The sequence below is a fragment of the Cylas formicarius genome, unplaced genomic scaffold, assembly GCF_029955315.1.
Source record: "Cylas formicarius isolate icCylForm1 unplaced genomic scaffold, icCylForm1.1 PGA_scaffold_7__23_contigs__length_41026272, whole genome shotgun sequence".
Classification (NCBI taxonomy): Eukaryota; Metazoa; Arthropoda; class Insecta; order Coleoptera; family Brentidae; genus Cylas; species Cylas formicarius.
Window position 1 is genome coordinate 35,309,065 of NW_026844352.1, and position 18,411 is coordinate 35,327,475.

At 33.6% G+C, this 18,411-nt stretch overlaps 2 protein-coding genes across 4 annotated transcripts; one reads left to right on the forward strand and one right to left on the reverse strand.

Moving 5' to 3' along the window:
- Window positions 1-2: 2 nt before the first annotated feature.
- On the reverse strand, window positions 3-6,752 carry LOC132704580 (GATA zinc finger domain-containing protein 10). Of its 3 annotated transcripts, XM_060674669.1 has the most exons (4): window positions 6,586-6,752; window positions 5,602-5,922; window positions 717-1,758; window positions 4-656 (listed from the first exon to the last, which is right to left on the reverse strand). In XM_060674669.1, exons 2-4 carry the CDS (start codon window positions 5,773-5,775, stop codon window positions 208-210), a joined length of 1,665 nt encoding a protein of 554 aa, XP_060530652.1. In that variant the 5' UTR covers window positions 5,776-5,922; window positions 6,586-6,752; the 3' UTR covers window positions 4-207. The 3 variants fall into 3 exon arrangements, with proteins under 3 accessions (XP_060530654.1, XP_060530652.1, XP_060530653.1); XM_060674671.1 differs by lacking the exons at window positions 5,602-5,922; window positions 6,586-6,752 and adding an exon at window positions 1,906-1,928 and having other exon boundaries at window positions 3-656; XM_060674670.1 differs by lacking the exon at window positions 6,586-6,752 and having other exon boundaries at window positions 5,602-6,059.
- Window positions 6,753-8,175: 1,423 nt separating this feature from the next.
- On the forward strand, window positions 8,176-17,510 carry LOC132704901 (uncharacterized). Its single transcript, XM_060675216.1, has 2 exons — window positions 8,176-8,328; window positions 15,475-17,510. The coding sequence occupies exons 1-2, from the start codon at window positions 8,320-8,322 to the stop codon at window positions 16,741-16,743; spliced, it is 1,278 nt and encodes a 425-aa protein (XP_060531199.1). The 5' UTR covers window positions 8,176-8,319; the 3' UTR covers window positions 16,744-17,510.
- Window positions 17,511-18,411: the final 901 nt, after the last annotated feature.

The following is an 18,411-nucleotide window of genomic DNA, read 5'->3' on the forward strand; positions in this document are numbered from 1 at the left end:
AATAAGAAGAGTACTGATTTATTGACGTTTATTTCATTTAATTTGTACATGCTCTTTACTTTTACAATAAATACACAACTTAGAACCGTGGGATTGTGTTGGAGCTGGTGCTTTGAGCAACCTCATCTGCATTCTGACCAATCCCTAACCTAACACAAAACATTAAATGCCTAAAACATATGCATGGTACCAAGAAAAAGCCGTAGATTACGTGGATAATCTCTTCCTTTTCAACTTCAACCGCCTGGAAGGATATGAGCTTACGGTTGAGGTTTCCTTATTTTCCTCCGACACGGGAGTTCCGTTTCCTGACTCCTGACTGTCCTCGTTGCTTTGGTAGTAGTAGTAACCCCCACCGTTGATCAAATGAGGGTTAATAACGCTACCCCTCTTGTAAGACTTGAGAGTACCATCCCTAACGGCCTCTAGTTGCGACACATCCTCCTGTTGCTGGTACTGAGGTTGTTGAGTGACGTAATTCGACGAGTAATAAACCGGTTCGTCACGTTGCACGTATTGGCGAAGATCGTCGTTTCCTGGGAATGCCTTTTCCGTTTCTTCTACCTGAACGTCAGCTACATTGTCTGGAACGTGGATCTTGATCGTCTTCACCTCGTTGGTGGGCGGATCTTCTGTGTTGCTAACCTTTATCTCGCCTAACGCAGAAATCGACATTTAACTAACTCCAATAATTCTCGGTTATGCTACCGACGTACCTTTCTTTGTCTTGAAGATGACTTTAGTGTGTTTTCCACTTGGGTAGTTCTCGTGCGTCAGCAAATCTTCAGGTTTTTGCGGGTCCTGGTACTGCGGGTCGTAATAACTAGACGGAACCTCATACTGAGTCTGCGGATACTCCGAGTACTGGTTTTCACTCCCATCTCGATACCTCTGCTGTTGGTAATGTTGCTGTTGCTGTCTGTCGTAATATTGCTGGTCGTAGTTGGATTCATCGTATTGTTGCTGCCGGTCGTATTGTTGCTCGTCTTGCTGATCGTACTGTTGGTAGCGTTGGTCGGAAGTGTAATATCTGGAAGGGTGCTCGTAGTATGCGGGCTGATGGTACTGTTGTTGTCGCTCCGGTTGATTCTCCGATGCGTAATACTGAGGTTGAGGCTGTCGGAACGCTGTACCTCGGCTGATTTGGTTCTGAAGTTGTTTCAAGTACTGCGCCAGCAGTGCTTGAAGATCAACGTTGTTGATGCGCGATGCAAACGGATGAGACCGAGGCAAATTCGCAAACAGTGACGAATCTTTAAGCTGCTGAGGGTAGATTCTTAGTATTATAACAGGCACTGGTCGATCGTCGTAGGTGATGGAAGACTGAGGCAGAGACGAGCTGAGATCACCCACTTGGCCTTTTGCATTGATTGTGGAAAATAAGGTAGTGCCAGGCTGGATTTGGTCACTACCATCTTTCTGGTATTCCGTAACTGTAGGTAATCGATACTGAATAGACTTTTGGACTTGGACTTTGGGGTGATCCAAGGCGGGCCTTGCGGTATCGCTTTGGTACGCGGGAATGTCGTGTTGGGAATATTTGTAGACTTCGTATCTCGGCTTGGAAGAGCCGAGAATATTATTTTGGTAGCCGTAGCCCAGCGATGAGTCTATGGTGCGTTTGGAGTTCTTCGATGACGTGGAGTTCTCGTTGGGGTCCACGATTTGTATGGCTATTATTGCCGGAGGTTGGGTTTCGGATTTCGATTTCTTCTTTAGCTTCGCGCTCGTCGACATGAAGTGAATCAATAATACCGCCTGCAATAAATGGAAAAACATTACAAGAAAAATTAAGGAATTAGAAAATATAAGGATGTTTGATTGGTTTTTAGTTAAATGCTGGTAGTAATAGCTGAATCCAAGGATGAACACTAAAAAAAAATGGGTTCCGTTAGAATTTATTACAGAGATTTATCATAACATATGGGACACCAGACACATAATTACACAATGACTCGTATTTAGAAAAACATGGTCAATTAAAGCTGACGTTACTTTCAACGTTAGAACAGGTCATTTGGTTTTGGTTAGTTGATACGAAACGAAACGAGTCGATAGCCAAATGTTGATTGATTGTTATTAACCAAATTTTTTATATAAAGACGTTGAGTATATATTCAACCCATTCTATTCTCTTTAACCGCCAGCTCGACTGTTTTCGAATGGTTCTTCAAAATGTTAATTCAGTACCTTCTTCACATTACGCCGTTTTCAAAGGCGTTGCCAATTTTTTCCAAAAATGCGAGAAATTTAATCAAATTACGTGTTTTTGCTTCTTAAAAAAAAAACAATATTTACGTCATGAACATGTCTTTTGAACAGTCCAGTAGGTATAGAAAGCAGGTGAAAGCGCATTAAATCATTGTGTACAAACGAGTGTATTTAAATTCTTGGCAGATAGCTAAATTAATGTTATTACTAAAATGTGGAATCTGGCGTTTATAATGTTCGTTAAACGTTTGCAAACGAAGCGTGTTTGTTTTTTTTAATAACTTGTTTTATTCTTGGGTAATTCTTTATCTTGATTAAAATCATTTAACCTTATAGTTTCCACACTTTTCTCTGTTGTAAGTCATTTAATATCTGTATTCCCAGTCTCATATACCGGGTATCAATGAGATTATTAACAAAGGCGGTCACTTCTTTAATTAAAACGGTATTTTTTAAAATTTAAACTAATAAAAAACATACGTCCTACGTTATTATAATCAGAGCAATTGTCAAAGTCTAATATGTCATTCATCAGATCAGTCAGAAGGCGTTAAAAAAAGTCCAGGGTCGTATTCAAGATTTCAGAGAAATATGATTTTAAATAATTAAGATATAAAAAAAATGAAAGGTCTTCTTTTATCCTTTAAAAATATTGGTTTCGAAAAGGCATTTCGACGCAGAATACTGTAAAGGTTGAATATAAAATATTAAAAGGATTGACCGAAATAGAAATTGATTTTTTTTTTCACTTAAACGGTCATCGTTTTTAACCTTACATGCTGTGTACGACTGTCCAACTAGTATATTATGCAACGAGTGCGGTAAACGGCATTTAAATCATGAGTTCATTTGATACGAGCGGAGCGCAGCGGAGCGAGTTTTTACTAAATGAGTGAGTTAAAAAGTTTACCGAACGTGTTGCATACTATACTTTTTCTATGACCGTTAGTTTTTGGGTACATTTTCGCAAAACAATACGAATACATTCACTGATTTGACTGTCAGAATTGACAAACGTCAAAATTCAAAGCGTGGGAAATATCTCAGAAAACATCGGATTCATGGCAAACAAAACTGACGTGGTAAAGTGACGCTTCCCGCACCCTAGATCGGTGGATAATTAGGTATTTTACAGACGGGAGTAGAAAAATATATCTTTTGACTTAAAGAAATAACGCCTCCGTCAAAGATCTCGTTGACACATGGTATTATACAACACCATAAAAATTTATTCCGAACAGAATGGCTTAAAAGATTCAACATGTGACCTTCGCTTATATGAACTTTTTTGAATGAATGTAGACATTTTAGAGTTTCGGTGGCAAAAGCGGGACAAGAGGACCACAATCAGGAGTTATCGTTAGTAGTCACGAAAAAACGACTACATTGTTGCTGTTTAGGTATTTCCTTTTGTTTGGCAATGTCGTAAATATTATCGCTTATTGTCTAAAACATGACAATCCACCAAGGAAGCGTCGACGCGAATGGAAAAAAAATAAATTAGGTATTTAATGTATCGACGACAACTTTCTCTCGAATCGTTTAAACTAGCGCGTTTCCCGTTTTAACCATATATTTCGCATTTTTCGATGGGACATTCGATTTTGCCGGCAAACTTCCTCGTCTCAATCCATTCAACGTTTTCCTGTTTCTGATCGGCGATTAACGACCCTGAGTGAAATTATTATTGGAAACGAGTTTAGAATATGCATATCAACGAAGAGAAACAAATAGCATAAAGATGCGGAAAATAATAACACTAATATTTATTTATCGTACAAATTAATAAAAAAACATGGGAAGTACTTAAACAATTTCGAAAAGATATAAATTAACTCCTTAAGAGGAAGTAGTATCCACATAAGCTAACTAAATAATATCAAATAGTTACATGTTATATAACCCGTTACAACAAATAACGTTTATTAAAATATTATTAATATTATTAGAATATGCTAATAATTAGACTATAAAAACACCAATACGTAGTTTTTAACAGTACAAACAGGGAATGTTTAAAACTTTAAAATCAGAGGGCAATTGGTTGTACAAGTGATAAACGTTATATATAAACTAACGTTCGGATAATTTAGTAAATTAATATATATTAATAATATAGATTAATGTGCACGTCAGTTCTATACTGTATTGAAAATATAGGAGAGATGATTCTGAGTGAATAAAATGTTATGGAAACAAACGAGTGATTTTAATTTCCTTCTATTTTCGATGGTTAACCATTTTAATTTGCGTCAGTTTGTAGGACACCCTTTCGTACTTCGAATGCCGCAAATAAACCTCAAGTACGACTTTTGTACCCTCCCTATTCTATTAATGTCTAAACAGGCACCATACGTCACATCACCAAATCACTTACAACCAAGGACTCGGCAAGTCTAATTTTTAGAGGCAATGAAGAAACATGTTTAAATTATATATCCTCTTCGAATGTACTTATTTATGTGGGATGAGTGGAAGGAGAGGATTTAAATACGTTATCTTCGTAGTCGCTTATTTTTTATTTATCTCTATCTTGATGGCGCACTCTTTTCTTTGTATTCTTGATCATACAAGTATGTCTTAACCAACAACTCAATCTAAACTGGAACGGCAACGGCGTGATAGAAAAGTCAGAAAATATTTCAAAATATAACACGACTACTAATGGGGCTTGTTATCTTCCTCTTGTTCATTAGAGAATGTTCTCGTTTGATTATCAACAATCAAACCAAATCAATAAAAAAATTATAACAACATAGCTGCAATCATATGCAACATAAAAAATGTACCATTTTAAAGAATGTTTATTATATTAATTAACATCAGCAATGATATTTTTGTTGTTGTTACAGGTGCAAAAGATTCTCAAGAAAACAAATTATTATAAACAATCTCTTACTATGGTTATCTGCCATTACAAAAAAATCCCCATTACTTCCCAACAATATATAGAAAAATTGGGGAACTAAAACGAGTTTCTCGTTTATTTTAAATAGCGAAAAAATTAAAATGACTAATAAAACAAACGCGGGCAAAATCGAATTCTTACGATCTCTTTCTTCTATAGAACACTCGTTTTTTAAGCAATTTGCTTCTTGTTAGCCGTATTTATGTTTCTCCTTAACTTGTTTTTATTCGTACCAAATCCCCGCACTCTAAACTGCTGTCATCATTATAAATTGAGAATAGAAAATATTTTTTTACTAAATATTTTCAAAAATATCTCACGAGAACCCCCGGAAAACCTTTCACCGGATATCTATCTTCGGGGCACTATTTCCAAACAATTGGGTCACCGAAAGAAACGATACGGATGGATATCTCACGTTCATCCGACAAATTCCACCTCTCGTTACGTAAACTAACGCACGCGGATCCTCAGCCACTTACCAAGATTATGTAAAATTTCATTTTCACTCTGCGGCACCGAGTGCTCTTCTTCAACTGATATCTTCTCTCGCCACGGGAGACGATTTTATGTATATTTCGGATAGAAGATTTACGAAGAGTGTACCCTTCTCTTTCATCTTCAGCTACTTGCCCGACACGTAGGCAGGAATACATAAAAACGGTTCGTTTGCGAAGATGCTCGTCAAATTTTTAAAATTCGGTGGGAAAATTTAATGTAATCCGGTCAATTATTGAAATGACAATTTCTAATTGGGTTGGATACTCGAAGCTGATACAGAAAAATTTTGGGCTGCTGCAAAACTAAAAATGAAATTTGGATTGAAATTTCGGAATAGGAAAGCCTATTTTATCTGCTATTCTTGTGTATCTACAGAAGCGATATGAATTGTTTCATTTCTGTTATATGCGACGGAAAACCAGATGCTGCATTTGTTGATTTAAATTCACACAGACGCAAACAGAAGTGAGACAAAAATGTTGCGATTGAAATATTACTTATAATTCATAAAACGGCGACACCGGAGACCTGCAGTTTACGCCATTAAAATCGGTTCAAAATTGAAAACTAACGCAATTATGGATAGACTGTTTATGGGTTTCGTGATTTCTCGAGGAGAAGTTTTAAATTTTTTAGACCCTTATGTATAATATTAACGTATTTATTAGAAGAGAACTTGGGTCGTGGACACAAGATGAGTAGAAAACTGATTTGGTCGCCACATCAGTCAATAAATCAAACCTAGAAATTTGTGAATCCTGATAGAAATGTTTTTGTCGGGCTGTCCGATGAAAATTGCATTACAATCTTCATATATCTATAACCCTAATCTAGAACTATGATCCTTAATTTTGATAATAGAAATTGCTTTAGTGTTTTGTTCATTTTAAAAGCTGTAGAGAAAGTACTTGAACAATTCAACTAATTATAACGAAATATTACCGAAGTAGGTCAAACAAACTTACGGTCTGGAGGTTTCGATTTTATTTTATTACAGGATCATTTGTATTTATTGGTCGAATTTGCAATGCAATTTGCATAATCGTCGTCAAATCCTTATTAGATGTTTCTTTTGAAACTGGAGTGTTAAAAATTGAAAATTGTATCATATTGTCACGAGATGGGGACTAAAAATCTCGAATTTAATTATTTTACCCTTCCCAGCCAATCTAATTTATTTATTTTTTAAATTCTTAATAATTTGTCTGTGTGCGTTCAGGTTGGCGCGTAGTCAATTTTGTGATCTTCTTTTATTTATTTGGCTTCTCGAACAAACAGGGTATATAGTTACAAATCCCGTGAATTTGAGAATTATCAAGGAAAGAATATGGTTATGAGTTTTCAATGGTAATTATTGTCGACGAAAAGTTTCAAAACAAAGATGTGTAATTACAAGAACATTATTTTATTACCGCGTTAAAAGCTTTCGGGCCGACTTTCAACAAATAACATTTGAGGGAAAAACGCGCACATTTTCACTTTTTTTGTATTTCGCGAAGCATGCTAAACTTGACACGACCACCAATGATAATTAAAAAATGAATAAATAACACCGAATTAATCGCGTCCGAATACTGTAATGTGAAATCAGAGAAAATAATTTAAATTAGCGAAAAAAATAATTATTCACCGAGACGCCATATGGCGGCGGCGCTTCTTTGGATTTGTTTTTGACTAATTGTGACCGATCAGATACGTCAGCAAGGGAAGACGGCCGCTTGGTTCAAACATCTGCCAAATAAATAATTTCACCTCTACGGATTTATTAAATGCTGTGCGACTTTGAAAGACGACTGTTAACAAGATCCCCGGCGCATTCACCATAAAATTAATATTAATATTGAAAATATTGGTGGAATAATTTAGTAATGTATTGTACACCTATATCTACAAAATGATTCTAGGCCTCTCATTGTGTGCCATTCGAAGTTATAAAGACAACCTGTGATGCAAAAGTTTAGAAAAAATACTAAATTTGTCATGCATTTATCATATGCACCGAGGATCCACCATTTTGTGATTATTCACTTCACTTCCTCCTCCTCTGTTTCAATATTATCAAGGAATTAATTCATTTAATAAAAATTAGGATATATAGTTTTTTCGCCACAGCACTCAAATTCTTGTTTTGCTAAACTATCTGTGGCGCCCTCTTATGTTCCGTGATCGCTCTTTGGAATTTTTTTGATATCGCGTTTTGTTTTTAAATTGTTAAATAGACAATTATTTGAAACTCAACAATGATTTAGGGTATAAAGTAATTGATTCTGGTGTCATCCCACCGAAGATGTTTTAATAAACCGTTGGGAAGTTATCAGCGAAAAGAAATGGCGTTAATAAAACGTGGAATATTTATGTGCATTCGGCAGTTTTTCATGCGGTGCGTTTATGTCACACGTGAGAAAGTATCTACCGAAAGCAACTTATTTTACATTATAATGGTTATAGGTGGATAGCCGCGTGTATGCTCGTTGCATTAAAGAAATGGGGGGAAAATCTTATAAACTAGAGGCTTAAGTCGTTTGACCCCTTACTCGACACCACGGCAATTCAGCGTCTGACCGTGAACCTGTTCATTTCTATTCGTTGAATATTATTTGAAATTGTCATTACGAAATTATTTATGTTACACAGAAGGCACATGTGGTGAAAAAAAAAAAACGAAAACCGCTACGGCTTCAGGTCGCTGTTTCGTCGCCATGCTTTATGTAAGTACATATCATTCAGCATTTGTATGTATATTGTGTATTTGTGTATTGTTTATCGCCTTCCTGGGGCATTTTATATAAGGGTGTGGTGAAGCAGGGGGATTAACTAGTTAATAATTTTCTATTCTTGTTTTTTATGGAACTATACGTAAATAAACGGTAATTTTAGGGAAATTTTAAGGTATTTTACAACATAGTCGAGAATTTCGGAGAATTTCAGGGTCTTGAGAGGAATTTATTCGACTCTGGGCTAAATATCTGCCTTTTTAATCGGGAGCACAGTGAAAATAGATAACGTACTCTAAAATGTAGGAGGACATTTTTTAATGATTTTATTACATGAAAATGAAAACGTTTTATGGCCGAGAAAGAGAATGTGCCAATGACAGTTATTTTATGCCAATAAATATTACAAAAAAAATACAAATACAAATTACAATTTTAATACAAATACAATTTTAAAATTTGTTTTTGGATCTTTAACACGAACCTAAATTGGGGTTTATGCCTCTTTTGTCCTACTCGGTTGTTACATATTTCCGAAAGCCAGTTGGTCATGTATTTACTATGACAAGTATATTGTTAATAAAAATATCTCTTATGATGTCACAAGATGATGGGAATTAAGGAGTATTTGGAAATATTTGGAATATATTGTAATTTAAGGGTTTTTCAGAGAATTTCGAAGCAATTTTGAGTATTTGTTTTCAAACACTGATTTACACGTCGGATAAGTGAAAATCCGAATTTAAATCAAATAAATGAGTTTTGCAATGATCCAACTTCTAAGTCGGATCCTCTCACATTTTTTATTAAAATGAAAATTCCATAACTTCTGATTCCGACTGATGTCTAGACTAATTAAAAATTTACTTTTTTAATTTGAAAATTATAACTATCTTTATTTCTTACGAAAATATCAGACTGTTATTAGAAACTTAACCGTATTTTCTAATAACAGAAAGCAACCGAGGCGTCACTTTCTTATAAACTCCTTTTTTCACTTTTCCTTATCACCTTACATAATAGCCTGAAATTGTACTATAGGAGTTAAAAGGGAACGTGAGATTCCATCACAAAAGCAAAACTAACCAAAATCTCGAGCGTAATTGGTGGCAAAGAATTTTGTTCGTTTCAGCTTCTACTGGCCTCTTTGATCACAAGTTTGACTCTCGACGGACTTGGTCACATATTCGCCTACTTTCTTTGTAAATACTAGTTTCGGTCGAATAACGGAAATTCCATTGTTTTTTTCTTCTAGTCGGCGCGAACAATTTTTCACACACAAACTCCAGAGAAATTTAATGATCGACCTTCGGAAGCGTCGTTGTTCTTTTTTATAGCGGGAATTGTGCTTTTGTCAGGAACAGTTATAGAAATCGTAGAGTTATTTAAATTATATAGATTCTCGGCATAGCTAAACACGCTGCTGACTCATTAGGGAGGCCGCCGGATTGAGCAAAGGTCAATTTGGAAAATTGATATTCGTCATTAACATTTATTTCATAAATTTTGATAATTTAATTTTTATCTATATTATATTAGGTAATTTTTTGGAAACATCCAATGTTATTATAAAAAATATGAAATATAAAACGTTGTGCATCAATCTGTTGGTAAATATTCTATCAAATTTCGTGTAATTTAGTGACGAAAAATTGAGGGAGGGTTTTTATGCTGGATTTAGCCCTGCCAAATTATGGAAATATTTAAGTTAAAAAAATATTATTTTTAAATTCAATTTGAATTGAATATAAACTAAAATAACAGTTGTAATTATTTGAACTATTGTACGGGTTGTACCTATTTTGATAATTTATTTTGAATGGCTATTATACAATATATATATAACAAAATATTTTATGATGCCTCTGTTTTTTATTATAATATAATATATTTTATAATTTTAGATACTGTTTCATAATTAAGATATCTTTAACAAATAATCCGGTGTCCTCCATTCATTCTTTATTTATAAAATTTAGTTGTGATTAGACATGTTTCTGCCACAATATGTGTTGTCATGAATAATTTTTCTTAAGAAAAGTAAAATATTTTCAATTTCAAACTACAGAATTTCTTATTCAATACTTTTTTCTGAAATTCGCCTTATTTTAAAGAGAACTATCATTTCTTTTTTGTATTCCTGACAAGAAAATGTTGGGAAATGACATCCAATATGCGCATGCCAGAGTTATTTCAAAATAACGGTTAAGGATAGGGCTTCAGAGTCAACTCGGTTGATTTCGTTAGATTGTCAAAAAGTATTTAGTTTGAAGTTATCGTTTCCGAATTAAATAAAGAATAAATCCTTTAGTTATACAGGGTACTATACACTTGCACACCAATTACACTGCTCCCTAACAGAATTTTTAATAAATCCTAGGTTTCCAATTTTCAAAGCAAAACGCGTTTATCCAATAAGACCTGCCATTTCAAATCTCCCGTTGCTGTTTAAAAATAAAATGGCGCGGTATTTACGGCAACTTTGTTCTTTAAAGGGGCGGTTAGACGGCGCCTGGCTCGTCGAATCTGTCTGCACAAACCCCGTTGTTATGTTATGAGTTTATGGGTTTATGCTGCGTGGTTTGCAAGGTTCCATCGATTGTTCCGTTGTCGAACCGAACGAAAATCATACATGATTATCGCTAGTTCAGTTATACCGCATTATTCGTAGTATATCTGTAAACATGTATTGACCTACATACAAACATTTTGAGTGTATTGACAAGGGTCGAAATATCCTACACAACGCGAGTCAAAATTAAGGAATTTACAAATACAAAGACGTACAATGCTGCAGTTTACATACCAACTTGGTTGATATACGATGCTATAGATCGACCACAGACGCCCAAAACAATGCAAATGTAGGCATTTTCATGCAAGGGACGATTTAAATGAGAGGTGTTTAATAATTACATCATTAATATTGAAATTAAACAAATTTGACACACTTTTAGAGATAATGCAAACCACATCCGATGCATTTGACCGTACTGCAATAGATAATACTAAGCACACGTAAATCATTTGTTTATATACACATGAAATCACATTTCGGCATTCAAACCGCCAAGTTCATTGAAAATTTTATAATATTGCGGTAATTTTTTGCTATCAATCTTTTAAGATTCATATCCATAAATTCCTTTTACACATTCAAACAGTCACGAAATATTAGTAAAACATTTTGTACACGTATATTGAGTAAAAAACTACAGTGATGTCCGGCACTGGCAACATTGGCTCAGTGTATCTAGACACGATATTTATAAGCCAAAAAAGTCAACAAATTCGATAATAGTGTTGCATTTTAGCTTTATGGTTGTTGTCCATGATCACTATAATGTATGCTTATGAAGACAGAATCAATAATTTGCTGCCTTGTATCGATGGCAGCCTATGAATTTGAACGAAGCACGTCCTGCGTTGACACCATTGGGTTATAAAATTACAAACTGTAGCCAATCACGATCTCGGTTCGACAAACTAAGCGCCGCGTAATCGTCCCTTAATAGCTTATATACACATCCCATCAGGTTTACCTTGATTGCTGTGACTATTTCGAATGATGAAACGTTATTTTCAACCCCGCGCTCTTAAATTTGTTATACATCTATTCCGGAATGTAGATGAGAGAACGAGCTAGCGTAAAATGACGCTCCAGTAACTCCAAAATTAAGTCCAATTAAAGCTAAACGCGCGTACTGGAGTTCACGGAGCGGTAAATCGCGTGCACACAACTTCCACTAGGCGAAAGTGGTCGAATCCCAATAATCCTATAAAGACCACATTTCATTAAAAAGCGAACCGGACGTTTCGTATTTTATTGTTAACGGTCTCGCATTTATTAACATAAATGCGCGTTATTTTGCTCGCTCGCCACTTTAAAAATATTCGTTTTCTTTTTATGGAAATGCTATTTCCGGAACGTACATTTTCTCCGGAAAAATTTATTTTTATAGCAAATTTTGATGTTTACCAAAAATTTAACTTGGCTCAGCATTTGCTGCCAGTCGTCGAGGAATTTTCGATATTCGCAAGGCAGGAAGTTTTCTCACAACCACTCAAAGACGAGATCCTAAAAACAATTAGCGAATATAGTTATTTTTTTGTTTCTTTAATCTAATTTTTAGCAGTTACAAAATTGTGCTTTATACAATTTTTACTTATCAGAAATTATCAGAATTTGTTTTCCTTTTTTGGAATTTGCGCTTATTGCATTTTTTCACACACAAACTCCAGAGAAATTTAATGATCGACCTTCGGAAGCGTCATCGTTCTTTTTTATTGCGGGAATTGTGCCTTTGTCAGGAACAGTTAAAGAAATCGTAAAGTTATTTAAATTATATAGATTCTCGGCATAGCTAAACACGCTCTCGACTCATTAGGGAGGCCGCCGGATTGAGTACAGGTCAATTTGGAAAATTGATATTCGTCATTAACATTTATGTCATAAATTTTTATAATTTAATTTTTATCTATATTATATTAGGTAATTTTTTGGAAACATCCAATGTTGTTATAAAAAATATGAATTATAAAACGTTGTGCATCAATCTGTTGGTAAATATTCTATCAAATTTCGTGTAATTTAGTGATCAAAAATTGAGGGAAGTTTTTTTATGCTTTATTCAGCATTGCCAAATTATGGAAATATTTAAGTTAAAAAAAAATTATTTTTAAATTCAATTTGAATTGAATATAAATTAAAATAACAGTTGTAATTATTTGAACTATTGTACGGATTGTACCTATTTTGATAATTTATTTTGAATGGCTATTATACAATATTTAATTTTGATAAAAACTCGATACAATTACGCTGTTATTTTATTAAACAATAACCAAACAAAATATTTTGTGATGCCACTGTTTTTTACTATAATATAATATATTTTTTAATTTTAATAATTTTAATTTTAGATAATGTTTTATAATAAAGATATCTATAAGAAATAATCCGATATCCTCCATTCATTCTTTATTTATAAAATTTAGTTGTGATTAGACATGTTTCTGCCAAGATATGTCTTGTCATGAATAATTCTCACAACCACTCAAAGACGAGATCCTAAATACAATTAGCGAATATTTATAGGAAAAATTAAATATTTACGAAAATAGGATTTTTTGGTATTTTTTTTGTTTTGCGCTTATTGCATTTTTTGATATGTTTTATTTATTAATTTATTTTGTATTTAATCATTTTGTGATCTTAATTAATACAATAAAATAGTTTCTCCAAAGAAACGGGTAAAAAATAACACGCATTATTGACAAACACAAAAAATAAAATTTATAAAATATTATTAACAAATTTCGTGTAATTTAGTGACCAAAAATTGAGGGAGCGTTGTTATGCTGGATTTAGCCCTGCGAAAATATGGAAATATTTAAGTTAAAAAAATATTATTTTTAAATTCAATTTGAATTGAATATAAATTAAAATAACAGTTGTAATTATTTGAACTATTGTACGGGTTGTACCTATTTTGATAATTTATTTTGAATGGCTATTATACAATATTTAATTTTGATAAAAACTCGATACAATTATGCTGTTATTTTATTAAACAATAACCAAACAAAATATTTTATGATGCCACTGTTTTTTACTATAATATAATATATTTTTTAATTTTAATCTTTTTAATTTTAGATAATGTTTCATAATAAAGATATCTATATTTTTATTTATTTATAAAATTTAGTTGTGATTAGACATGTTTTTGCCAAGATATGTCTTGTCATGAATAATTCTCACAACCACTCACCACACTAAAAACAATTAGCGGATATTTATAGGAAAAATTAAATATTTACGAAAATAGGTATTTTTTTGTATTTTTTTGTTTTGCCCTTATTGCATTTTTTCAGATAAGTTCGATTTTTTGATATGTTTTATTTATTAATTTATTTTGTATTTAATCATTTTGTGATCTTGATTAATACAATAAAATAGTTTCTCCAAAGAAACGGGTAAAAAATAACACGCATTATTGACAAACACAAAAAATAAAATTTATAAAATATTATTAACAAATTTCGTGTAATTTAGTGACCAAAAATTGAGGGAGGGTTTTTATGCTGGATTTAAAAAAATATTATTTTTAAATTCAATTTGAATTGAATATAAATTAAAATAACGGTTGTAATTATTTGAACTATTGTACGGGTTGTACCTATTTTGATAATTTATTTTGAATGGCTATTATACAATATTTAATTTTGATAAAAACTCGATACAATTACGCTGTTATTTTATTAAACAATAACCAAACAAAATATTTTATGATGCCACTGTTTTTTACTATAATAAAATATATTTTTTTATTTTAATAATTTTAATTTTAGATAATGTTTCATAATAAAGATATCTATATTGTTATTTATTTATAAAATTTAGTTGTGATTAGACATGTTTCTGCCAAGGTATGTCTTGTCATGAATAATTCTCACAACCACTCAAAGACGAGATCCTAAAAACAATTAGCGAATATTTATAGGAAAAATTAAATATTTACGAAAATAGGTATTTTTTTGTATTTTTTTGTTTTGCGCTTATTGCATTTTTTCAGATAAGTTCGATTTTTTGATATGTTTTATTTATTAATTTATTTTGTATTTAATCATTTTGTAATCTTAATTAATACAATAAAATAGTTTCTCTAAAGAAACGGGTAAAAAATAACACGCATTATTGACAAACACAAAAAATAAAATTTATAAAATGTTATTAGCGAAGCAAATTAAAAGTAGGCAGAAAATTCTCCTATAAGACTAATGGTATTAAAGTTTGCATATTTTCCGAAATGCTCCCAGTATATGAATTGAGCCTTATAGTAAAAATTGTTTTAAATTATCGCTTTACAAGCAACTGAGAATGAAAATTTATAAAATTAAAAGATCGAATATGTATATGTAATATGTATGTGATTGGGTGATATGAATATTTGGTAAAAACAAAACAAACTGCTTGTCTCTTAGCAGTGGTTAATATGTAACAAAAACCTGAAAAAATGCCCACTTTCAGTATTCCATTTTATTAATATCAGCTTTCTTTGTTTTTATGGGTCTTTTGGAAACACCTACAACACCAAACCACAGTACGCATATCACGTATCGTTTTCTCTTCTGCAGGCACTTCTCTACTTGGCGCTGGCCTCAACGGCGAAGGCTTACTACTCGACAAACCCCTACGAGAGGCATTTGAGATCCGACGCCGAATCGAGGGTAGGTTACGCCACCAGCATCGTCCATGATGGCGATCAAAAAGCCGAGAGCTCCATCAACGTCGATTTCGGCAGTTTTGAGGCCCAAAAAACCAACGCGCGTCAGTACAAAGGCAAGGTCAGTTTCAATCCGAGCGGGGCCCAATTCTACAACGTCGGGTACAGCGTGAGCTTCAACGGTAAACGGCAGGTGCAGAGAAACCCGGTTCCGAAACGTCAGACTTTGGAGCACGCGGAAATTATCACCGGGAGAGCGAAGAAAAACGAGCAAGTGACCGCCCCTCATACGGAAAACATATTTTCGCACGCCCTGGCTGCTCAGAAACACTTGATATCCGGTATTAAGCCCAAAGTGTTCCCCGGTCGACCTCTAGAGAAACCAGGCAGGGGTCTACTAGAGGAAGCCAGCTCGTTCTCCTCTAAAACGCAACATCACATCAAAGGACTGGAAAAGACCAAAGCTTTGCAGTTGGCCAATCGAAAGTATAAAAACGCTCAGGGTTCAGATTACAGCAGGTGGAAACACCTGGGCGCCGGGGTGGAGATAGTCAAGAGCGCTGAAATTCCAGTTAGTACGAAGTACGTCAACCCGCCTCAAGACGTTACCAAATTCAACCACGTCGGCGCATTGGAAAGCAGCCAGCAGTTCGACGCCACCAACGTATTGGGTAATACCGATTCCGATATGTTCGGCAACGATCGACAAAGAAGTTCGTACGTCGGGCATAACCCTACCAAACTACCGATGGACATGTCTTTGTTACGTGACCCGGTCATTATAACGAACCCTCAAAACATCCCGAACGATCCTAACGTCATCCCTATTCACTTCGATTTGCGATCCTTGCACTTGGCAACGCCCACTGAAGCAAATTACAACCCCGTGGAGCAGAACTATGCTTACCGCGAAGGGAACGAGCCAAGTTTGGACGATAATAGTCAAATTTATGCGGCAGAAGACGCATACGATGACCACGAGACCTCTCAGAGTGAGGTTCAGTACAAAGTGTACGGCAAGCCTCAGCCTCAGCCCTTGGACAGTTTTAGGTACACCAACACGCCGACTAACGTGAAGAAGCCAAAGAAAAGCAACAAACCCAGGGAGCCCAGGATTGGGAACCACTTCAACAAGTACGGCACGATCAGGCTCCCGCCTTTGGGTCAAAAGTTCTTTTAAACCGATGAACTGTAGACGATCGGTGTTTGTACATAGTCCCGAGGCAAATGTCACATGCCGTTATTTATGCTGTTGTTAATTTATGTTGTTGATTTAAATGTTGTTAGTTGTTGTAAGTGGCGAAGTCTTAAAAGTCTTGAACATTTGGTATCGGTAATAATCGATAGTTACTCGCTAGTCAATTGGTTGTCAAAAAAAGGTACTTTTTATTTATACTTATATTTTTTTATTAGTTAACTAAGTTATAATACGGCGGACAGATTCAAATTTTGCCAAAAGCTTGACAATAGTTAGTAGAACGAGAGGTCAGACATCGAAATCGGTCAAAAACTGTCTGACCAATGGTCCGACCAAGACAAATGTGTTATAACATATTGAATGTTATTTTCTTTACAAATCTTCTGGATTCCTCCTGCGCTTTGATTCATCAACAACCGTAGCAGGTGGAATTCAATTCAATTTATACACAGTATTATAGTAGCCTGTGAATGTTTGTTTAAAAAATTGACTGTTATTGTCTCCCGATATTTTCCAAAGTCGGAATTGTAGACAATCGACAAATTTGACTTTTCAATAAAGAGGATTTGTAAATAAAAAAAACGTTATTAACAAATTATATTCATTTTAAAAGAACTATACTTTAATAAAAATAAATACTTTTCTCCAATTCGACCCAATATTTTTAACCGGATTCTTACCAAAAATTTTTGATTATATTGGTAAAATAACGCTAAACTTAAAATTCAGAAAATGTTTTTTTCAAGCTTCCCGCTATTTTCGGCATAAAATTTAATGTATTTTTTGTGTGCGGTCAATTTCCTTGGTTAGTTTATTAGTGTATTAATAAGCATATTGTTACTGTTTTCAATAAAATGTTTCAAAAAAACGTGGTTTACATTATCGGATAGGGAGATTCGTGGTTATGAGTTTGTAAATTTTTAGTTTTCAATTAGAGATGAGCGACAATTAAAAGAATGCCTCAATATAAATTATTTTACATTTTACATTTTGCATAAAGATCGCTACCCAAGATACCGTTATTTCAATGATGATCTCATAATTAGCTGTATTCACCCGGAGAGCTACATATACGAGAACAAAATTAAAAAAAGTTATTTGCGGGTTTTTACTTAAAAAGAGGACAAAATGTAAGTTGTTGTTACTGTAGGATTTGCAGTAAATGCATAGTAATGCAGCATCCAGGATAAGATTAAATATTGAATATTCAATTTTTAACTTCGTCTACATCAATTAAATATACGAATACATTTTAAGTACATTGTTTTTATATTGTAAATTATTCAACAAATTTTAATGACAGTAATAGTGATTTTAATCAAATTAATAATAACGACATTGATAATGGTATAGAACTAAGCCGTCAACTGCAACTTATATTAAGTCATTAATAAATAATATTAATAAAAAACATTTTCTATTACGGAATCGTAGTAGGCGAAATATTGTGTAAACAATAAAAAAAACGATACAATTAGAAGTACAGAAGTATCTAAAAAAAGTTGTATTATATAAATGACAAATTAATTATTTTGTATCCTGTTGGTACATTTGTGCTTCTCGCTTTACTGCATGACATTGGAACTGTACCATCCAATTTTCAAAAATATATATACTCGTTTTTTTTCCCACATACGCGAGATAATGGAG